General features: G+C 35.9%; 1 protein-coding gene across 1 annotated transcript; it reads right to left on the reverse strand.

The window, feature by feature from the left end:
• Positions 1-3,067: 3,067 nt before the first annotated feature.
• On the reverse strand, positions 3,068-19,511 carry RDX (radixin). Its single transcript, XM_015825702.1, has 12 exons — positions 19,384-19,511; positions 18,114-18,209; positions 14,950-15,224; positions 12,952-13,035; positions 12,370-12,516; positions 11,974-12,070; positions 10,010-10,173; positions 8,693-8,823; positions 6,579-6,739; positions 5,471-5,563; positions 4,422-4,670; positions 3,068-3,368 (listed from the first exon to the last, which is right to left on the reverse strand). The coding sequence occupies exons 1-12, from the start codon at positions 19,444-19,446 to the stop codon at positions 3,204-3,206; spliced, it is 1,725 nt and encodes a 574-aa protein (XP_015681188.1). The 5' UTR covers positions 19,447-19,511; the 3' UTR covers positions 3,068-3,203.
• Between the last annotated feature and the right edge of the window lie 615 nt (positions 19,512-20,126).

The following is a 20,126-nucleotide window of genomic DNA, read 5'->3' on the forward strand; positions in this document are numbered from 1 at the left end:
ATTTATAAACTATGGGTTAATATGCGCAGCTTGCTAATTATAGCTGTTCAGTAAGTCATTCTTAAGCACAATATAAATATGATGGATGAATGTAATCACTTTTGAGAGCTTTCTATCATTGCCACATCATAAGCATAAACTCCATCATCAGTGCACTTAGTTCCACACAAACACTTTCTGCCATGTGCTTTACATTTACTTATACTGGACTACAGCTGCATGTCGATGGTCCCATTTCTCAGTTTGAAAGTTTCTAATTTATTTTTCAATTAATTCTGAACTCTTAGCAAACATGGTCACCTCATTGATTATCTCTAAATCTAGGTTAGTTACAAAACATTGATTCCAAAGTCATAAATATATTATGACTTTGCCTACCCGAAACAAGTTTACTGTGTATTGTGTAGGCACAATTTATGTATGTGTGAAATCCTAACAAAAATGTTAACATTCCTTTGAAAAGCTCAGAAGCTATTTTAGCCTCATAGTCATCCTGATTTAATTTCAGCTTATCTGCTTAAGATCATCCAAAATCTTCATAGTATGATTTGTCCTACATCAACACCTGCCAACTTTCAAAACTGGAATATAAGGTCAATCCATCTACATGGAATATCTAAATGTTTTATTGCAGCAGAAAAAAACCTTTATGATATTGTGAGTTTCACAAAATTAGACAGCTTTAAAATTAAACATGGAATTACTTTTTAGGTATACATATTGAGATTGAAATGAATTTCCTTTTAAATTGGTTCAGACATTGAGACTTTACCCTATTTATGCAACCTCATATGGCAAATCTGGATCAAATACCAACATGCCCGAAATTCAAACTTATCTACATACACCATTTTAGGTTAAGTCATGAAACTCAGAAAGAAAGCAATTTTTAAACATTTATAATAACTTTTTGTCCATTCCAAAATGATTACTTTTCATTGCAATCCAATGCAATGTCCGTTCCCCTCCTTAATCTCTTATATTTTATTGTATTATCGAAGTGAATGAATCACATGTTTTCTTCCATTTTTTTCTTAGAACTAAGAACAATACAATTCTTGTCAGAAATGATAAATTAAATAACCACAATGAACCTCACAAAATTAGCTGTATTCTCTTTATTGTTAGCCAATGAATGTTATTCAAAATAATAGATGATAGTAACTATAGCTTAATTTTACAACACAAAACATGATGCTAAAGAGAGGAGGAGGGGAAGCATACGAAAATATCTTCACCAAGTATTTCCTGAATGCCTCAACATGAATTGGTGTGTTCCCCCAATAGCAGGTGACAACCCATTACCATCAATTTAGTCATGGTGAAAAACCTTATTACAGATGTCAATTCCTAGAAAAATATTCACAGTTTTATAAATGGATTAGATCCATTTAAATATTAAACTATACACTGTAGATTATGAACAGCAAATTTTACTGGTACTTCTCTTTCCCTTTCTTCCATAGTAATAGATTAACATGGCAATGCATGTGTACCTATTTCGGGGAAGAACCATACACAACATTCCACCTGTTATGGCAAAGGTTTTGAACACTTTAGAAATCCATATCTCAGAATTCACTGCATGAAAAGATGCAAGGCATTTGCCCAATCCTGCAGGTGGAAGCAGAAGCATCCAGGGCAACCAGACGTTTGAGCACATGCACAATATTTGCACACCAGTCTATGCAAAATTGCTCAGCTATCATTATTCCATAAAATAATGGGTGTATATGTAACTTTCACAGTATCTACCTTTTGATTCGGGGGGGAGGAACCCCCTAACTTTCAGTGGGATTTCTAAGGAACTTGTACATGAATGATTAATAAAATGGCAATTTTCATAGGTAAGTATAAAGTTGAGTGCATAATACCAAACATAACAGAGCTGAACCATCCTCAGAGAAAGCAGGACTTCTTTCTCCCAACTCTTAAAGTTCACTGGACATGGTAAGCAATTTCAGTGTTATTTCCACAAATATGATATTCAAACCCAAGATGCCAATTTTAATTAGCCATTCCATAGGTAAGAGTGATTCATATTGATTCCAACATACACATTCAATAATCTTTGAGTGCATGTTGAACTTCAGCCTAAAGATCTGCTCATACCTAATTTGCCCACATTCTGCCACAATTCCTATGACTACATTCTCTGAAAACACAAAGCATAGATATTCTCAGAATTAACATGGAAGGAACAGGAAGAATGTGCAAGTGGGCCCTACAACTGAGTGCAAGAGAGCATTGTTTTATGCACTGACTTCATTAAATGTTTTTGCAACAATGTTAATTTAGTACAAAGGTATTCAGAAAACATAACCAAACATTTCACACCTCTTATTGGATAATATACCAGTGACAGGTTAAAATTAAAAAATACATGATTCAAAATTTAACTTGTCAAAAAGGCAGCTGAACACTCCTTGAATACTATAAATCTATTAACAAAATATTAAAGAATAAAGGCTCCTAGATTCTTGTAGTGTTTAGCTATGCAGGACATAGTTTCACACTGTTAGCATGTCAATGTGGTGTTTCACGGACCAATCATCATGTTTATTACAGTGAGGTAGGCTTCTGTCCCCTTCTTGGGACTGATGTTTTCATATGCTTCCTTATCAGAAAGGTCCAGGTTTCCCCCCACACACATACATACATATATATATGTGTTTGTGTGTAACATATATATGAATGAAAAAAGTGCTGGAACAGCCACCTACCATCTAGACCTTTGTGAACAGGCAGGCAAATAAAACCATCAATGATGACAGGACATGAAACACCAAAGAATTCTAACCTACAAAGGGAAGCCCTTAAAAATTAGCAATATCAAAATCCTCACCAATTTGCTAAATGAAAACAAACAAGCAAAAGTGCACAAATGCCAAAACTGAAGTCAGTTGTAAGGTAAATTATTAATATTTGAATTAACAGCTTTGCTACCATATGATTGCTGTTACTTCAAAGGACAAAGCATGAAAATATAAAATCATGGAAACCTTCTCATTCACCTCCAGAGAGTCATAGCTGATCGACTGCCTTATTGTTGAACAATATTTTTTTGGGAAATATGTTTTAATCACAAACTGGTATAAGTGCTTTGGCAAGGTGAGGTGTGATCCTTTCATCTGTGGAAAGGCCTATATTTCTCTGCTGGTGGTTCAACTTTAATGGAGAACAGACATGCAAAGAAATGGCTCTCACATTGCTTCAAACTCATCAATCCGCTGCTTTGTATTGCCTTGCCGTATCTGTCGAAGAGTCTTGTATTTATCACGGCCTGCTTTAACATTTTCAGCATGAAGTACATCATTCTGGGTTTTCTTAGTTTCATCTCTGGCTTGGGCCAATTCAGAACTGAGAGCCTATTCAATACAAGTATTGAGGGGTTAGATATTGCCATAACATTTCTACCCATCAAATTTATACAGTTATACAAGACTGACTTATTTTAGTCTTCTAATTAAACAAAGTCTGTAGAAAAAACAAGGGCATGTCATTATATGGAAAGCTACAAGTAGACACGTAGTCTTAGAGACAAACGACAACATATTTTGTTACCAGTAATTTAAAAATGTATGCCTTATTTATACATTTAGTCAGATAAGACTGTTTGAAAATAGTTGGCATTGTGCTTCAATGTTTGCTTTAATAATATCCTTATTTGTTCCAGAGTTGTTTTAAACTGTTACTATTTTCGAATAATTGTCCAAAACTTATATACAGTATACAATTACTCCTTCATATAGCTAGGGGAAGGAGAAATGATATGTTTAAAAGAGGGATATAAATGAAATTAGTTGTGTACATGTCAGGAACTTGCCAAATCCACTGTTTAAACCATTAAAATACATACATGCTAGAAAGCAGGGGCATTTTATTTATTCTTACTTTACCTGTTGAACTGCATTAAAATAATTTATTTTCCCATTTAAATGATCCACTTCTCAGTACATCATGTAAATGTTTGTAGTTCAGAATGCTTATCCTAGCACAATATTGTCAGGAATCCTACTTTACTGGTTTTAATGTTTTTTTAAAATCAAACACTTCCTTTACCTCTACTACATCTATTATTGAAAGGAAGCTTAGCACAATAAGCTATTTCAACAGCATCAATAAAACTATAATCTAATTTTCAGTGTTTGTGGGGAGTAGAAGAATTGGGGGACTTCAACAGCCTGGTATCATTCTAGATGTTGCTGCTTGGCTGCTGAGTATGGGAGCTGAAATCAACACATCTTTGTGTCCCATGTTGACCAAGAACATTTCATGCCCCATTAGGTTTTAAATTCTAAGGGGGAGATATCCAGAAGGTAACAATGTAAAGAAAAGATTCCTGCTACTAAGTTAAACTCAACCCTTAAAAAGTCCTTGGTTTTCAGCTGATATGACAGGTTTCCAACAGCCTTGTTTACCTGAAGTTGTTTCTTTACTCGTTCATTCTTCTGGGTTTCTGTGATACGTTCTTCCTCACTTCTATGGTTCATAATACCTTCAGAAGCCAGTTCAGCACTTGCTTCAGCATTATTCTCATCTTGTTCATCATGTTCATTATCTGTGGGAGGAATTACTGGTGGGGGTGGGGGTGGAGGGGGGGGCGGAGCTGACATTACAGTTTTCAGTTCTTCTTTGGTCTTTTCCAGATCTTCTTGAGCTGCAAAAGCCTAAAAAGTTGCAATAAAAATAACTTTAATACTCATAACCCAGAGGCAGTGAAAACATTTTTAATTAGGTTGGAGAGAATTGGATTGTGCCAATTTAAGTATTTACATATATATAATATTTTATAGAAAGTTTTTCAGACAGACCGGTCTGATTGATTGCACCTTGGCATTTTGACTGCTATACTGCAGTTCTACTTTTTTATAATCACTTTTGCCTTGCAGCCCCCCAACTAGGGGCGTTAAGCAGGCTCAAGTCGCTACTGCGATACATTACAAATTCAGATTTCTTTTTGCTGACAAAGAGTTAAAGAATTAAGTGGGAGACTAGTATAGCTAATGAGCCTGAAATAGCTATACTAGTCTCCCACTTAATTCTTTAACTCTGTCAGCAAAAAGAAATCTGACTAATATTTTATATATTTACAAACACTGCAAAAATATTTTTTGAAGATTCTAAATAGCTTTTGTGGCCTACAGCTGAAAATCAAGATACTGACATAAAATGGGACTTCACAGAAGCCGAATTAAAATTTGGGGATGGATGATAGACAGACCTACATACTGTATCAAATCATATTTGTTCTACCCAAGTAAAAGAAAATGGGCAAATATAAACATGGCTGTTGTTCTTCTGGTGAGGATGGAATAGTATTAATAGAAAATAAGGCTCCAAAAGACTTAAAAATATATTTTTCAGCAGACCAAATTTGACAAATAGTGTTAAAAATTTGGGGATTCCAACATAGAGTTTATAATCTTTTATTATCAAAAATTCTAGCAATAGTTTACAAAAGAATTACTTTATGTTGCCATTCTGAAGCTTCTTCTTCCTTTTTTTTCTTGGCTTCTTCCAAAAGTGCAATCTTTGCAGTAAATTCAGCAAGTTCTGCTGCCTATAAAGCAAGAAGAGTTTATTTTCTGAACAACTTCATAAAATCATCTAAAATACAAAAATATTCATAATTTTGGCATAATTTTATTATTCAACTTGTGAACTTCAATTTATTTATTCAACTTTATTCTAAGTGACAAGACTATGTTCAAAGTAACACAATAAAATCCATCAAAAATCCTGTAAAGACTAAGAACATCCTTAAAAATAGTTTAAAATACCGAGGGCCACTATATGAACACATACTGAAAGAAATAATTCATATAATTGTATTTTCTAAAACACAAATGTATATAGCATAAAAAGTGAAGTAAAAGGTCCAAGATAATTAAAAAGGAATTTGTCTTGCACTGAATCATAAAGTGTTTGCCATGCAATCTTTATATACGTTTTCTAGAAAGAATGAGACCTTTTCTCATTGGAGACATAATCCCAATTATGCTTCAAACAAAGCAAAACAATCCCAATTTAAAAATTGCCACATTTTATTAAAATTAGCCAATTTAAATGGGAATCAGATGTTTCAAATAGAGGTATCATAAAAATTAAAATATTACAGTACAAGGCTGTTAGAATGTTTGACTTAAAAAAAAAAGAGGAGTCAGAAAGCCGTCTTGGAAAAAGCATTCCACTGATATACTGGTATAACATAAAACAGCAATTTATTCTCCTCATACGATTAGTCAGTCAACTAATTAGCTAAATTATGGAATTTATCCCTCCTCCTAAATGAGGTCTGGAATAAAGGGAGCCTTATTACTGACCAACTTGCCATTCACCAGCAGCAGCTGAACCCCAGGGCCTCTGAGGATATGCTGTCCAAGGGCTGGGAGTGAGCTCAAAGGGCTGGAACACACCAACAATACTGCACATTGGGGCGTCTTTTCCTATAACGTTTTTTGGCTATGCCTGTCCACCCTAGATTCCCCAAGGTGCTCTTCCCTCTCCCATTTTAACATTTTTATGACAACAACACATTCTAACCCAATCTACCACAGCTTTGAATGAGGTCTTACTAGTTGTTCCTGATTCTTCATCTGATCTGCTGCCTGCTTGGCTAGAGCAGCTTTTGCCTCTTCAGCAGCTCTTCGTTCTTTTTCCAAGCGCTCTGCTTCCTCTTTTGATTTTTTTCGTTCCTGATCTAGCTCTAGAGCTCTTCTTGTTTGCTCTTCCAGTTCTGTATATTCATTATATCAAAGAAATAAAAATCAAGTTTTAGCAGTCCAGATTAGCAATACAGAATTAAACAATGCCTACAAAAATTACTGCTGCCCTTGCCTCTAGTTCAGGGGTGTCAAACTCAATTTCATTGAGGGCCGCATCAGCATTGCAGTTGCCCTCGGGGGGGCAGGTGGATGTGGCCAGGGTGGGGCCTACTGGGTGGGTATGGACGGAGTGGGTGTGGCCTATTGGGTGGGCATGGCCAGCTCTACATCATTCGCGTCAAGGGTGCCGGTGGGGGCCTGGGCAGGAGTGGGACAGATCTGAGGGTCTCTGGCAGAAGGGGGTGGGACCGGGGCAAGTGCCAAGGCATGGTCCACTGGAGGAGCCTCACTGCCTGCTGAAACCCCTCCGCCAGAGCCCATCAAGCCGGATATGTGAAGTAGGTGAGGGCCATTTGCTGGCCACTTCCAGGTGATGGTGCATTTCTTCATTCCTCACAAAGGGTGACACCTCCCCAGCATGCACCCAGGGGACGGGGTCAACATGGCAGGGGCTGGTTCCTCGCTGTTTCCAGACAGCCTTGTGGAGCTAAGACTGAATGCGTTTCAGCATAGATGGCCATCACAAAATTGTACATTGGCTCCCGGCCGGCAATGGGGGCCGTTCCCTCACTGTTTCCAGGATGGCTTCGTGGGTCACATGAAACCACTTCGCGGGCCGCATCTGGCCCCCGGGCCTTGTGTTTGACATGTCTGCTCTAGTTTTAACCAAGAAAATTAAGTTGTTTAAGATGGCATAAACTCATCAGGCAGAATTGGTTTCCACTATAAGTCCAGTCAGTTTTACATTCAAAGAACCAATTCCAATGTTTTCTCAACTTTACCCAATGAACTTGCTTTTTCTGAAATGAATAAGCTTGTTTTTAAATAGAATTTCAGAACTTGAAGAAAGGCTATCTCACTACCTAGATTGCAAACCATTTGCACCAAAGTCCACTAAGTATCTGAATATTCTACTGGAAAGGCAAAAGCTCCCAGTATTACAGAAAGTGAAAAACACTTTACCAATCTATTCTTCACTACGGAGCCCCCTTTAAATACCTTTTGTGGCCAGGGAGCAGCATGACTTAACTCAAGATTTAAATCATAACATTTCTTCAAATCTTCGTGGACCCACTGATATCACAGTCCCTCAGGAGTCTGCGGATTACAGGCTGAGAACCACTGCTCTATTGTAATGCTTATGCTGTTCATACAGGCAGAATTTAGGCACAACATCTTGTACCTTCAGTTAACAACAATATACACTGTATTAAGTAATGGGAAACTGATTTGCCCAAGATTCTGGAATGCCAAGCAAAAGTGGACAATCCTGGTCTACATGAACAAGCTATCTGATTTGATATGCCTTCAATGAATTTTAAATACTTGGGCAATTTCATCTAATTTTAAAGTCCTCAGGTCACACTTGCAAATGAAAAAAAAATTTAAAATTCCTTGGCAAGATTTTAAGAACAGGGAATTTCCCATCTGGGGAAAATTATTAGATATTTAACTCTTAATGATTATTCCAAGCATTCCAGTTTGATTTATGCAAAATATGTACTTTGGACTGATTTCCCAACTGGTTAGAACAAACCCACAATTTGCCAATAAGTTACAAAGTATGGTTTGCATTTTCTGTGGGTGGGTACGCTGAGTTGCCAAGCGCCACTAATTATGCTGTTTATTTCTCACTGCACACTATCCGTTCCCAAGCAGCAGTTAGGGGAATTGTTGCTTTCTGGTGTCTTCAGGCAAGCCATTAAAATAGGTAAAAATGGCACATTATAAGAAAGTAGAATAAATATTGTTATAATATTGGCTAATTTTTTCTTCACTTGAATAATACATGTTTTTAGAAGACTTACAACAGCTTTTCAAATCATAACATAATGTCCTGTCATTAATACATAAAAGGACTTCACCTTTTTGGGCCTTCATTGTCTGTTCTTCGATCTGTCTTAGTCGTTCTATCAATTCATCTTTTTCACGCTCTATTCTTTCCTTTTCTTTTTCAGCTATTTCCCTTTTCTTTTTTTCATTCTCTAGTTGGGCCCTATATAAAATGAGATAGGTAAAAATAAAGCATGTGAACAAACAGTATTCATCCCCCCATGAATAAATCCATTTACCCAAACACAAAAAATTTATCCCAACAATATGCTAAGTGATCTACTGGTAAAAAATACCTTACTGCAAAAAAGCAGGTTTTACAAGTGCTCATGTTGTTGCATTTAAGATGTACAATATTTGACTGATATATCTCACAATAATTAGTAACCATGCCCTTCGACCATACTGGCTAAGAATTCACAGACCTGTGGTCCCATAATATCTGGATGATACCAGGCAGGCCTATGCTGTTTTCAAAAAAAAAGGTCCAACTCCCAAACATTTCAGCCAGCTACCAAATGCAACCAAACAGTAACAGCCAAACATTTAGCTGATAATCACCATAATACAGTAAGCAGATAATATTTTACTTCCTTACACTGAATAAGAATTTACTATGCAACTCATGATTCTAGCATGCTGCACAAGAAACTTCAAATTATGAACATGGACTAGAATATTACTGTACTGTATAGTACCGTTGCTGTATAATAAAACAATAACTGATCTTCCATGGGAAAACAGAAGTTTTTCATTGTAATTGCTCAATCTGGCAACTTATGGTAGTAGCTAACGCTAATATGAAAGTGACACTTACTGGAACTCCCATTAATATCAAAACAATATATATTAAGATTCAGCCTATCTAGTACATAACAATCTGATGTTATCTAAGAGAACATACAGTAAACAGGTCAGTACAAGTACTTTGTTTTTCCCAAAAGTATCAGGCTTCCAGTAGAGTCTAATTAAAATAAGCAAACTGTTCCCACTGTACTTTCTTGGAATTGGGCCACAATGTTGGAGAACCATGTTTTTAGGGCCATTAACACAGTGTAAACTGTAGCACTATAAACACTGCTGCCTGGAGGACTAAGTATCACTCAGCACTGTACCCAGTCAGATAACATTGCTTAAAATGTTACAAACTATGCATAAGAGATCCAAGACACTAAATTAATACACTCTATTTAATAAGTATTGTCCCCCATTGTTTTCAGATAATTCTGTTTCCCCATGTGGTTATACTTTTCTTCAAGGAATTCTTCTGAAGATAGGACATGAAATTAATTTTCAAACTAATTTGCTACAAGAATCTCAACCTCCATGACTAATTGCAAATATCCCACCTCTCCAATTGTTTTTGATGTTTTTCTTCTCTAGCTTGGGCCTTCATCTGTTGCACTTCAATTGTATCTGGTTTTCTCCTTCTCATGTATAGCTCATGGTTTCCCATGCATAGTGCCAATATCCGCTTATTAATTCTCAGACGGGGTGCATAAAACACAAAATCCTAATGAAAAATATTTAAGTAAACAAAATGTCATGTATGTTGAGAAACATAACTGTTTATTAATAAAAATAGTTTTCTTTCACTAATTACTCTCTAGCAGGACTAGTCAAAGCTATATCAGTGATCTAGAATTAGAGTGCTGTTACTCAGAAACACAAACACATTTACATCAACTTAGTAAATTATGAGTGAAAAGTGTTTCAAAAAGAACTGGAACGATTATGTAACAAAATGGTGGAGAAAATTCAACTTGCACTTAAAGAAAAAGAAAATATAATAACACACATAGATATTGGTCATCGGTTAAAACTGTCAAACAATAAGCTGGAGCAATGAAAAAGTTTATTATTGAGAATAAAATATGAAGTGATCTATACCGTAGTTAAATTTTAAATCATTAATTGGGGGTCTAGTTAATTACATTTTAGAAAAAATGTTACAAAAAGTCACAACAGAAGAATGATAAAAAAAATAAGGTGGTGGGACTTTTAGTTAACATAGGCAAGAAACGACAAATTCAATGCGCCCATACACAATTGAGTGTTTGACCATTATCAGACACCCAGAACTTTTCCCACAAATGTTGATTTCATAAATCAACAGCAAGCTGCTGATATACAAGTATGTTTTTTCCTGCTCCTTTTTAAGCAGAAAACCAAATTAAAACCAGAGTAAGCCATAATTTTGATTACACACATGCAAATAATAGAAATATCTTAACTAGTAATTATTAGATTTGACTGCAATCATATCTGGAGGTAATCAGATTAGGAAAGCTGCCCAAGAGCACCAGATGTTTCATACATATTTTGAAGTTATTTTTATACTCCCAACACCATATTAACTGACTGAGCTAATTTATATACTGGGGCTTATGTTTATTATGTTTATTATGGCCTGAGGTTTGCACCCTTAATATTAGTATTAATATTTGAGGCCTCAACTGATTAACTCTGATTTACAAGAAAATCAATGCGCACAAAAAAAAAGTAAAGCAGGGGGGAAAAGTTACTATGCCAGCCAAACATTCATTTTTTTAAAAAAAAGGCTTTGAATATTCTATGCAAGAGTCTTATCTTCAAGGCCTTCCTAAAACTTGCCAAGATTTGTTAAATCTCTTTGTAGGCTATTTCACAACATATGGGCCATAATGGAAAAGCTCTGATTTTATGTCCCTTGTGAGTGTGTGGAACAAGCTAAATCAGATGTTGTTGTTTAGGCAGATGTTGTTTAATAATATTAAAGGTATTGTTGCAGGATGTAAACTATTCCAAGTACTGCCCTTTGCAATTAACTGATGGTGATTCTGTCAATGCTGATGGTGTTCAAGGAATTACACCCATGAGACCTGTTAATATTGGTACAATCTTTGCTTTTTTATTGTTGTTCTACTTCTGTTTACATGTCTTTATATTTTGTGATTTTTTCTTGAATTCTTTTTCTTCTATTCTGCTGTCTCCAATATTTAAACGTCCACTATCCAAATTTCTTTTGTCTTTCTCATCAATTATTATCATTATTCTACTAGCCCACAATAGCTTTGAGTATTTACCATTCTAACGCATTACTCTGCGATTACAAACTCTAATTCAGACGGAAATAAAAGGTAACAACATAGAATTCCAACATAACTAAAAAAGAACATTGGCAGCATAAATAAGCCAAACCATAACTGAAAAACAAATCATGAATACAGCAAAATAATTTTTGTAAGTCACAAAAGACATTATTTGGAGAGCTAAGAAACAGAAGGAAAAAAACAACAGATGTGCTGATTATATCTCAAGCATATTTACTTACAGGGGCCTTTTTGTCAATGGGCTTTATCACAAACTTTTTGTCATTAAATGATATATTTCTTATCTCACTCCAAGGAAAACCTATCTTCGGAGTCAACCTTTAGGAAAGAAGGAAAGAATCTTAGTTATGGGGAAAAACACAGAAATAGACATAAGGCTAAGCATGAAAAGACAGAGACAAAAATCATCTGCATCTGTTAAAACAAAAGGATTTTTCATTAGATTTCTCTGCTCCATCCTGCCTTCTGTAATACAAAGAAATCTACTTCTGTTAGAAGTACCGTCTCTACTACAGTATTCTCAAGGGCCATATTTTAAATATGTATTAGAAAGTTATTGAAAATGTAATACTTGAAGCTGTACTACAGGATCAACAGAATAGTATTGTGCTACTTACTTGTCATCATGTTCATAAATATTCAAACCCAAAGCGTCAACACCAAGCCATAACTCAGTTCCTTTTTTGTTTTTAATTTCAAAATAGTTGACTCCATACATTTCCAAATCTTGTGCAATTTTGAGGTATTCCATCATAGAGTCTTCCCTGACAATAAAAATAACATAATTTAAAACCATATAAAATGCATAATAATCATAGGCCTAGCCTGCAAACATTAGTTTCAACTATGATCTTTTATTCTTAATAGATGAAAAAAAACTTAACTATTGTATTTACCAAATTCCATCTAACTCTAGTAGGAAATAAGTTCTACTTATTTCAGTCAGGACCAGTCCCAAAGATGATATGGTCATGGTTAATTATTGCTAGATTGAAAACATAAGAACATGCTGACTTAATATAAACAGGAACACTTATTGAAAATTAAATTTTGTGTACTGAAGTAAATTAAAATAGCTCTCTGGATAATCTATTTCACTTACACACTCAAAAGTAACAGAGATTTTGTAGGAGAAAAATTACTATTAAACCAAAGGAAATTAATTTCCAAAAGTTATAAAAAGGTAATATGGAAATTACCTTAACATCCCTCTGTGTTCTTCATGCCAATTTTGTATTCTTTCTTCCCACTGCTCTTTTGTCAGTTTATGTTGTTCCAAAACACTATCAAAATAAAATTTATTTTTATTTCAAGTATTTATAAGGCTGCTCCTCTCACAAAGAAACTTGCCTGTTTGGAAAAGGATAGGGAAGACAGCAAACAGTCTCCCTACTATTCTAATTGTTTGGACTTCTCTGCTATATCCAATAGCAAGAGATATAAACAGTGATGGTGAACCTTTTAGAGACGGAGTGCCCAAACTGCAACCCAAAACCCACTTATTTATCGCAAAGTGCCAGGGCTGCATTAGCATTGTGGTGCTCTCAGGGGTGGCGTGAGGCGTGGCCCACTCGGTGGGCGTGGCTGCAGTGGTCACGGCAGATTGGGTGAGCATGTCCGGGGCCAGGGTGGCGGGGGCCAGTCCCTCGCCATATCCAGGGCATCCCCGGGGGGCCAACGCCGCTTGCTCACTCACTTCCTGCCCTGTCACTTCCAAATGTCATGTGCTCGCTACTCTGGCAAACTCTGCTGGGGCAATGGCACACGTGCCCACAGAGAAGGCTCTGAGTGCCGCCTCTGGCACGTGTGCCATAGGTTCGCCACCACTGATGTAGAACAGGGCTTTTCAACCTTTTCACCCATTGTACCACTTTTAGGATATGGCAATATCCGAGTACCACCTGTTGCCTAGCAAGGTGTCAAAAACTTGATGACCCCCCCAAAAAGGAAAAAAAAGTGATGAAGTACAGGTAGTCCTCGACTTACAATAGGTCACTTAGTGACTGTTCGAAGTTACAATGGCACTGAAAAAGTGCCCCCCAAGCCACAGCCGAGCAAGACACCTGCCTGCCCACCCAGCGGCGCTCTTCCTCCTGTCCGAAGTTTTCATTGTTGTGAGCATTTCTGTTGAGGATTAGCAGCGGGGGTGGGGTGGGGGGTGTTTGGTTTTTATTCCCCCCATCTGCTGGGTGGTTGCAGCAGGTTTTGGTCACTTCACATGACCCTGGGACACTGTGACCATCGTAAGTATGAATCAGTTGCCAAGCATCTGAATGTAAATCACAAGACCCTGGAGATGCTGCAACATTCCAGCTGATCGGCGCTTCTTCTGGGCTCAGCAGAAGCACCAGGATCAGCGCTGAGCTCCAGCTGGAGCCTGGCGCTGATCCTGGCACTTCCACTGAGCCCTGACAGCCCTGCAGCTCCAGCCATCTCTCGCTCAGGCTTGTGCGGTGCTGCCACCGGTTCAGCTCATTCCCCTCCCCCGCTACCACTTTTCTAGGATGGAATGCACATTTAATAATTATCTGATGTTATCCATTTAGTCATGTCCAACTCTTGTCAATTATATGGATCAGGTCTCTCCACATCTTCTGATCTTGTATTATTTCTTTGCTCTGGCTGATGTCAGCTTTAATGATGTCTAGCCACTGTTTTCTTTGGTGGCCTGGTTTCCTTTTACCGCTAACTCTTCCTAACATAATTGCTTTCTTCAGTGAATTCTCCCGCATGACATGGCCAAAATAAGTGAGACGTGGTTTCGTGATTTTGCCTTCTAGTAGCATGTCTGGTATTATACATTCTTGTTAGTCATCTTTGCTGTCCAAGGAATACTCAGGCGCCTTCTCCAACACCACAGCTCAAATGAGTTAATTTTCTTCCTGATTTGCTTTTTTTAAAGTCAAACTTTCACAAACATAGGTAGCTACGAGGAACACAATAGAGCAAACTAACCTACATTTGGTTGCAAGGCTGATGTCCTTGCTTTTCCATATTCAGCTTCTAATTATTTCCAAGCAATATATTATACATGCAGCCATTTTACTTTAATTTTGAAAAGATACATATTTAATAATACCGGCTTAATCACAAATTCATATCATATTATGTACTACATTGTTCATAGTTATATTACTTAGGCAACATTATCAAACTCTAAATCCAATTAAATTTTGATATACCCAGAAATTTCTTACCGCTGAGGTAAAAGTCTGTCATTGGCCAAATATCCTAGCTTATGTATTTCCTTATTGTAATCAGCATATTTTGCTTGAACAGCATAAGAAGCCAGTAGAACTGCAGTTTCAGGTGGACAATAGATTTCATCATTCAAGATGGCTTCTTTGATTTGCAGAAAAAAGAGTCTCTGAGTTATTTCTTGAATCAATTCTTCAGAAACATCCTCAGGAAAAAACTTTGCCCTGAATTTGAACTGAAATGGATTTTCTTTCCTTACATCCTGCTGTGTTACCTAAAATGAAATATATAAATTATAAAATATAAATATATATTGTAATATAAAATTTCAAAGGATGAAGAGAACTTTAACATATTGGAAAAAGTAATTATAACTACTTATCATATTTTGCAATGCAATATAAAAAATACAGCACTGAAGGACGTGATTTTCACAGATACTTAAATAATTAGGGAAGCGTGAGAGCTTTCAGAATGTATATTTCAAAAACATAATTCAAGACCACAATAAGGGATGGAATTCTCCAACATTTATTTTAAAAACTCAACTATGAAAGCCTATTTATATATAGTGCACATTGGCAATACATTCGATTTCACTAAATCGATCTTGCGTTAACCACTGGAGATATAGCTATATTTTTCCAGGTCAACCAATGGAAACTATATTTTGAATGTATCTCTTAATGATTAATAAGCATTAAAAGTTTAAATGTTTCCTCTGTCCAGTTCTGATTGACTCAAGGGGGTAGTGCTCATCTCCAATTCTTAGCAGAAGGAGCCTGCATTGTCTGAGAGAGGCTTCTGTCATCATGTGGCCGGCATGAAAATACAGAACACTGTTTTCTTCCAACCAAAGTGGTACCTATTTATCTACTTGCATTAGCATGCTTTCAAACTGCTGGGTTGGCAGGAGCTGGGGTGAATAACAGGAGCTCACTCCGTCACGTGACACTTGGGTTTCGAGCCCAGGCTGTCAGTTTTCCAACTTGACAAGCCCAGCGTCTTAACCACTAAGTCACTGCACCGTCCTTAAAAAGCATTATGCACATCAAATTTCATGAAAATGAACTTAATTGATATGTTATATAGCACTGAGAATTTTAGCAAGAACTGCAACAAAAAGATTAAAAAGCCGCTAAAGTAAAATATTGAGGAACAAGAAATATTTATACAGGTAGTTCTCAACTTACAATCATTTGTTTAGTGACAACACTGAAGAAAGTGACTTATGACCATTTTTCACACTTACGACTGCTGCAGCATCCCCATGATCATGTGATAAAAATTAGGATGCTTAGCAACTGGCTTACATTTATGATGGTTGCAGTGTCCCAGGATCATGTGATCATTTTTTGTGACTTTCTGACAAACAAAGTCAATGAGGAAACCAGATTCACTTAACAATCATATTACTAACTTAATAACTGAAGTGAATCACTTAACAACTGGGGCAAGAAAGGTCGTAAAATGGGGCAGAACTCACTTAACTGTCTCACTTAGCAACAGAAATTTTGGGCTCAACTGTGGTCATAAGTTGAGAACTACCTGTAGTTAATATTACCCAATTAAGACTACATTAGGAAGAGTAAGTAACGCTGGCAGAAAAATGTTACAGCATATTATTTTCTTGTTCAGTGTTCTAGAAAATGTTCCATCTCTAATTAGAATAGAACAAAACAGAATAACAAGAGTTGGAAGGGACCTTGGAGGTCTTCTAGTCCAACCCCCTGCTCAGACATGAAACCCTATATCCTATACCTTATTCAGACAAATGGTTATCCAATCTCTTCTTTAAAATGCTCCAGTGTTGGAGCATTCACAACTTCTGGAGGCAAGTTGTTCCACTGAATAATTGTTCTAACTGTCAGGAAATTTCTCCTTAGTTCTAGGTTGCTTCTCTCCTTGATTAGTTTCCATCCGTTGCTTCTTGTCTTGCCTTCTGGTGCTTTAGAGAATAGCTTCATTCCCTCTTCTTTGTGGCAGCCCCTGAGATATTACAACACTGCTATCATGTCCCTCCTCGTCCTTCTCTTCATTAAACTAGACATACCCAATTTCCGCAACCGTTCCTTATATGTTTTACCCTGCAGTCCCCTGATCATCTTTGTTGCTCTTCTCTGCACTCTTTCTAGAGTCTCAACATCTTTTTTACATTGTGGTACCTGGATGCAGTATTCCAAGTGTGGCCTTACCAAGGCATTGTAAAGTGGCATTAACATTTTACGTGATCTTGATCCTATCCTGCAAGAATGCAGCCTAGAACTGTGTTGGCTTGTTTGGCAACTGCAGCAAACTGCTAATTTAAACATCTAATTATGTTTTCGTTTTTCTAATCCAGACAATCATGTTCTCAATTTAGTAGTAGATACTTACTTTTTTTCCCCTTACATACTTTTTATAGCTTTTATTTTTAGTTTCCTGGAGCATATCAATACAATCCTCTTGTTTCTCAGTAGACTCATTGTGCCACAATCTGATCAGCGCTTATCAGCTTTCTTTACTACTAGGAGGAATGATTTATGATCCATGGGATGCAAGTATAATAATCTTCTCTTGCCCCTCTCTCAGTGCCTCATCCCACAAAGAAATATGAAAGCTAATAAGTTTAGTTAGTTGGAATGCTTGCCTTATATACAAATAAAAATAATTATCTTTATGTTCTAACACAGAGATGAGCCCAACATCTCTACTTATTCATACTTATTGAAAGTTTAGCTCTCCTTAGATGCTGAGTATTTATCAGTATATATTAACCAAAAGCATCCAAATCCTGCCATGATTAGTTGGGAGTGGGGGAAAGAATTAAAAAAAAAATCTAACAGGAGGAATATACCTGTTTTATGATTTGCTTTCAGTGACATTCCATATTACATGATATCAAAGAACTGAATATGCCATACCACTTAGATATGGTTCAAATTTATTTTCTATAAAACTAGATTGACATGAAATAGAAAATAAGAATCTTAGAAATGGATTCACACATATTCTAGAAATATATTTTACAGTTTACTATTTTCTTCATTCATTAGGCACCCATCTAGTATCAGCATCGGCTTGACTTACAACCCAATCTTCAGAATGTATCTATTCTACCAATGATACTTTTGCTACATCAAACATATAAAACTTATTTTAAACTTTTAAGTAAAAAAATTACCTTTTTGTTTAATTTCAACCAAGTTGAGTACCCTTTGCTGTCCACGTACTGCAATCCAAAAAACCAGACTTCTCGTAGGCCAACTGTTTTTACTACCTAAAAAAGAAAATATCAATATTAAAAAATGATCTTGCCATGGATGTTTTACTGCTGCCATTAACTATTAGAAGTCCTTCCTTCATTTAGTGATATGCAAATGCAATAAATAAATATTTCCTGATGAAAAACAGCAATCTGTATCAGCCTATCAAGAGAGAACTTTGAAACATTTTAAACTACAATTAAAAAGAAGAGACTACTGAAATAAAGATGGCCAGGGAATCACAGTGCAATGCAGTTGTTACTGAAAAAAATGGCAAGCCATTTTCATTAAATAACATCATTCATGACTTTGTTTAAATACACATCATATTTGCTATAGAAAATCCTCATATGACATAATTTTATGAAATAGGACAACTATTTTATTGGGTTATCAGAATTTAAGTGTGTCCTCTTAGCAGCTAAAACAGAGGTTTATATAATGTGCTACAGGCTAATTTTGTGCATGTGGTCACTGGTAAGCTGATTTAATTGAAATAGATGCTAATCTTTCTCACACACACACACTCCCACATACACCTAGCACATTTCTATGGAGCAAATCAAAAATCAGTTCATGCTTCCCAAAGTGACAAATCACACATCTACAAATAACCCACAAAAACACAAGAATAGAATCTTTCTCTTGCTATTATTTCTGAGCCTTTAACATTCTAGGCATATTGCTTCTATTTCTGGCATAACTATTCTGATAAACTTCCCAGAATATGAATCAGAATGAAGTTATTCTTTGGACAGCTTCCTTTTTTATGGGGAACGTTACACAATTATAGTGGATGTAGCCCTTTTTTAAATGAATACAAGTAAAACTACAGATTAAATGTTTCTATCTTTGTCATCATGTTTTGCAATAGAATTCTAATGCTAAATAGGACTATCTAAACAACTTAACTTTCCACCAGTGCTATCTTTTTCCCCTATGAGAAGGAGAAGTTTAAAAATATTGCTTATATCTCATCACAGTTGTATGGATTTTTTAAATTTATTTTTTATTTTATTTTATTTTTTTAGAATGTAAACACTATATTCTATAATTCTTCACAAATCAGACTATCAATCCTAGATATGTTAATAGATTATTTTTGCAAAAAACATACTATGCTATCATTTATACAAAATGTAAAATGTTAATAAAAGATGAAGACATACATAAACTCAACATTTATACCTGATCAAAAAGCTGTTTCCCTGTTGTGTTCGGTTGAATGGCAAACTCTAGCTCTGCATCCATAGTGGTAACCCTTACATTAATCTGCACAGAACAATAATACGTAATATAAATACAACATTTTACTACATTAATTTAAATATTAATATAATTCCAAATGATATTGATATGGTCAGCTTCTCACAAATTTGCTATGACTAAATGAAAAACTAAAGAATATTAAAAATCAGAAGAATTTTTCTTATATATTAATATTTCTATTCATCGCAACTAAAATTTTTGGGCAATGATTAAACACACAAACATTATATTTATCGAAAACATGCCACTGAATTTAAGATAACCTTTCCCCAAAAGAAGTGTATTTAGACATAAGAAAAGGGTTATAAATATGCAAGTCTTACTTTCTCAATTATCATTGCCAGTGCCCACTGAAACCAGTCCTGGAAATATGCCCAAGTGCGTGCATATATAGTACACACACAAATTTTACCTAATTAATTAAATCACTGTAAAATAAGGCACCCAATGTGTACAATTTATATACACATACACACACACACACACATACATACCTAGATAAACATTTTGCTTACTCACAGACTAATCTCTTGAATATATAAATATGGTTAAAGTGTAGAGGGGGCGAGATACAAAAATGTTCATCCTGCAGAAAGTCCTACTATTGCTCAATGACTCTTACTACCAGCAAAGTGTATATAGGCTCTTGCCATGTCTATTTA

The sequence above is a fragment of the Protobothrops mucrosquamatus genome, unplaced genomic scaffold (genome assembly GCF_001527695.2).
Source record: "Protobothrops mucrosquamatus isolate PMUCROS unplaced genomic scaffold, P.Mucros_1.0 scaffold2760, whole genome shotgun sequence".
NCBI classification, from domain to species: domain Eukaryota; kingdom Metazoa; phylum Chordata; class Lepidosauria; order Squamata; family Viperidae; genus Protobothrops; species Protobothrops mucrosquamatus.

Excerpts from the sequence above, each read along its gene's own strand:
- RDX (XM_015825702.1), bottom strand. The coding sequence starts at position 19,446 with ATGGATGCAGAGCTAGAGTTTGCCATTCAACCGAACACAACAGGGAAA. Across the intron at positions 12,517-12,951 it reads GAACACAGAGGGATGTTAAG|GGAAGACTCTATGATGGAAT; the intron begins GTAATTTCCATA and ends TTTTATTGTCAG. Across the intron at positions 6,740-8,692 it reads GACAATGAAGGCCCAAAAAG|AACTGGAAGAGCAAACAAGA; the intron begins GTGAAGTCCTTT and ends ATGAATATACAG.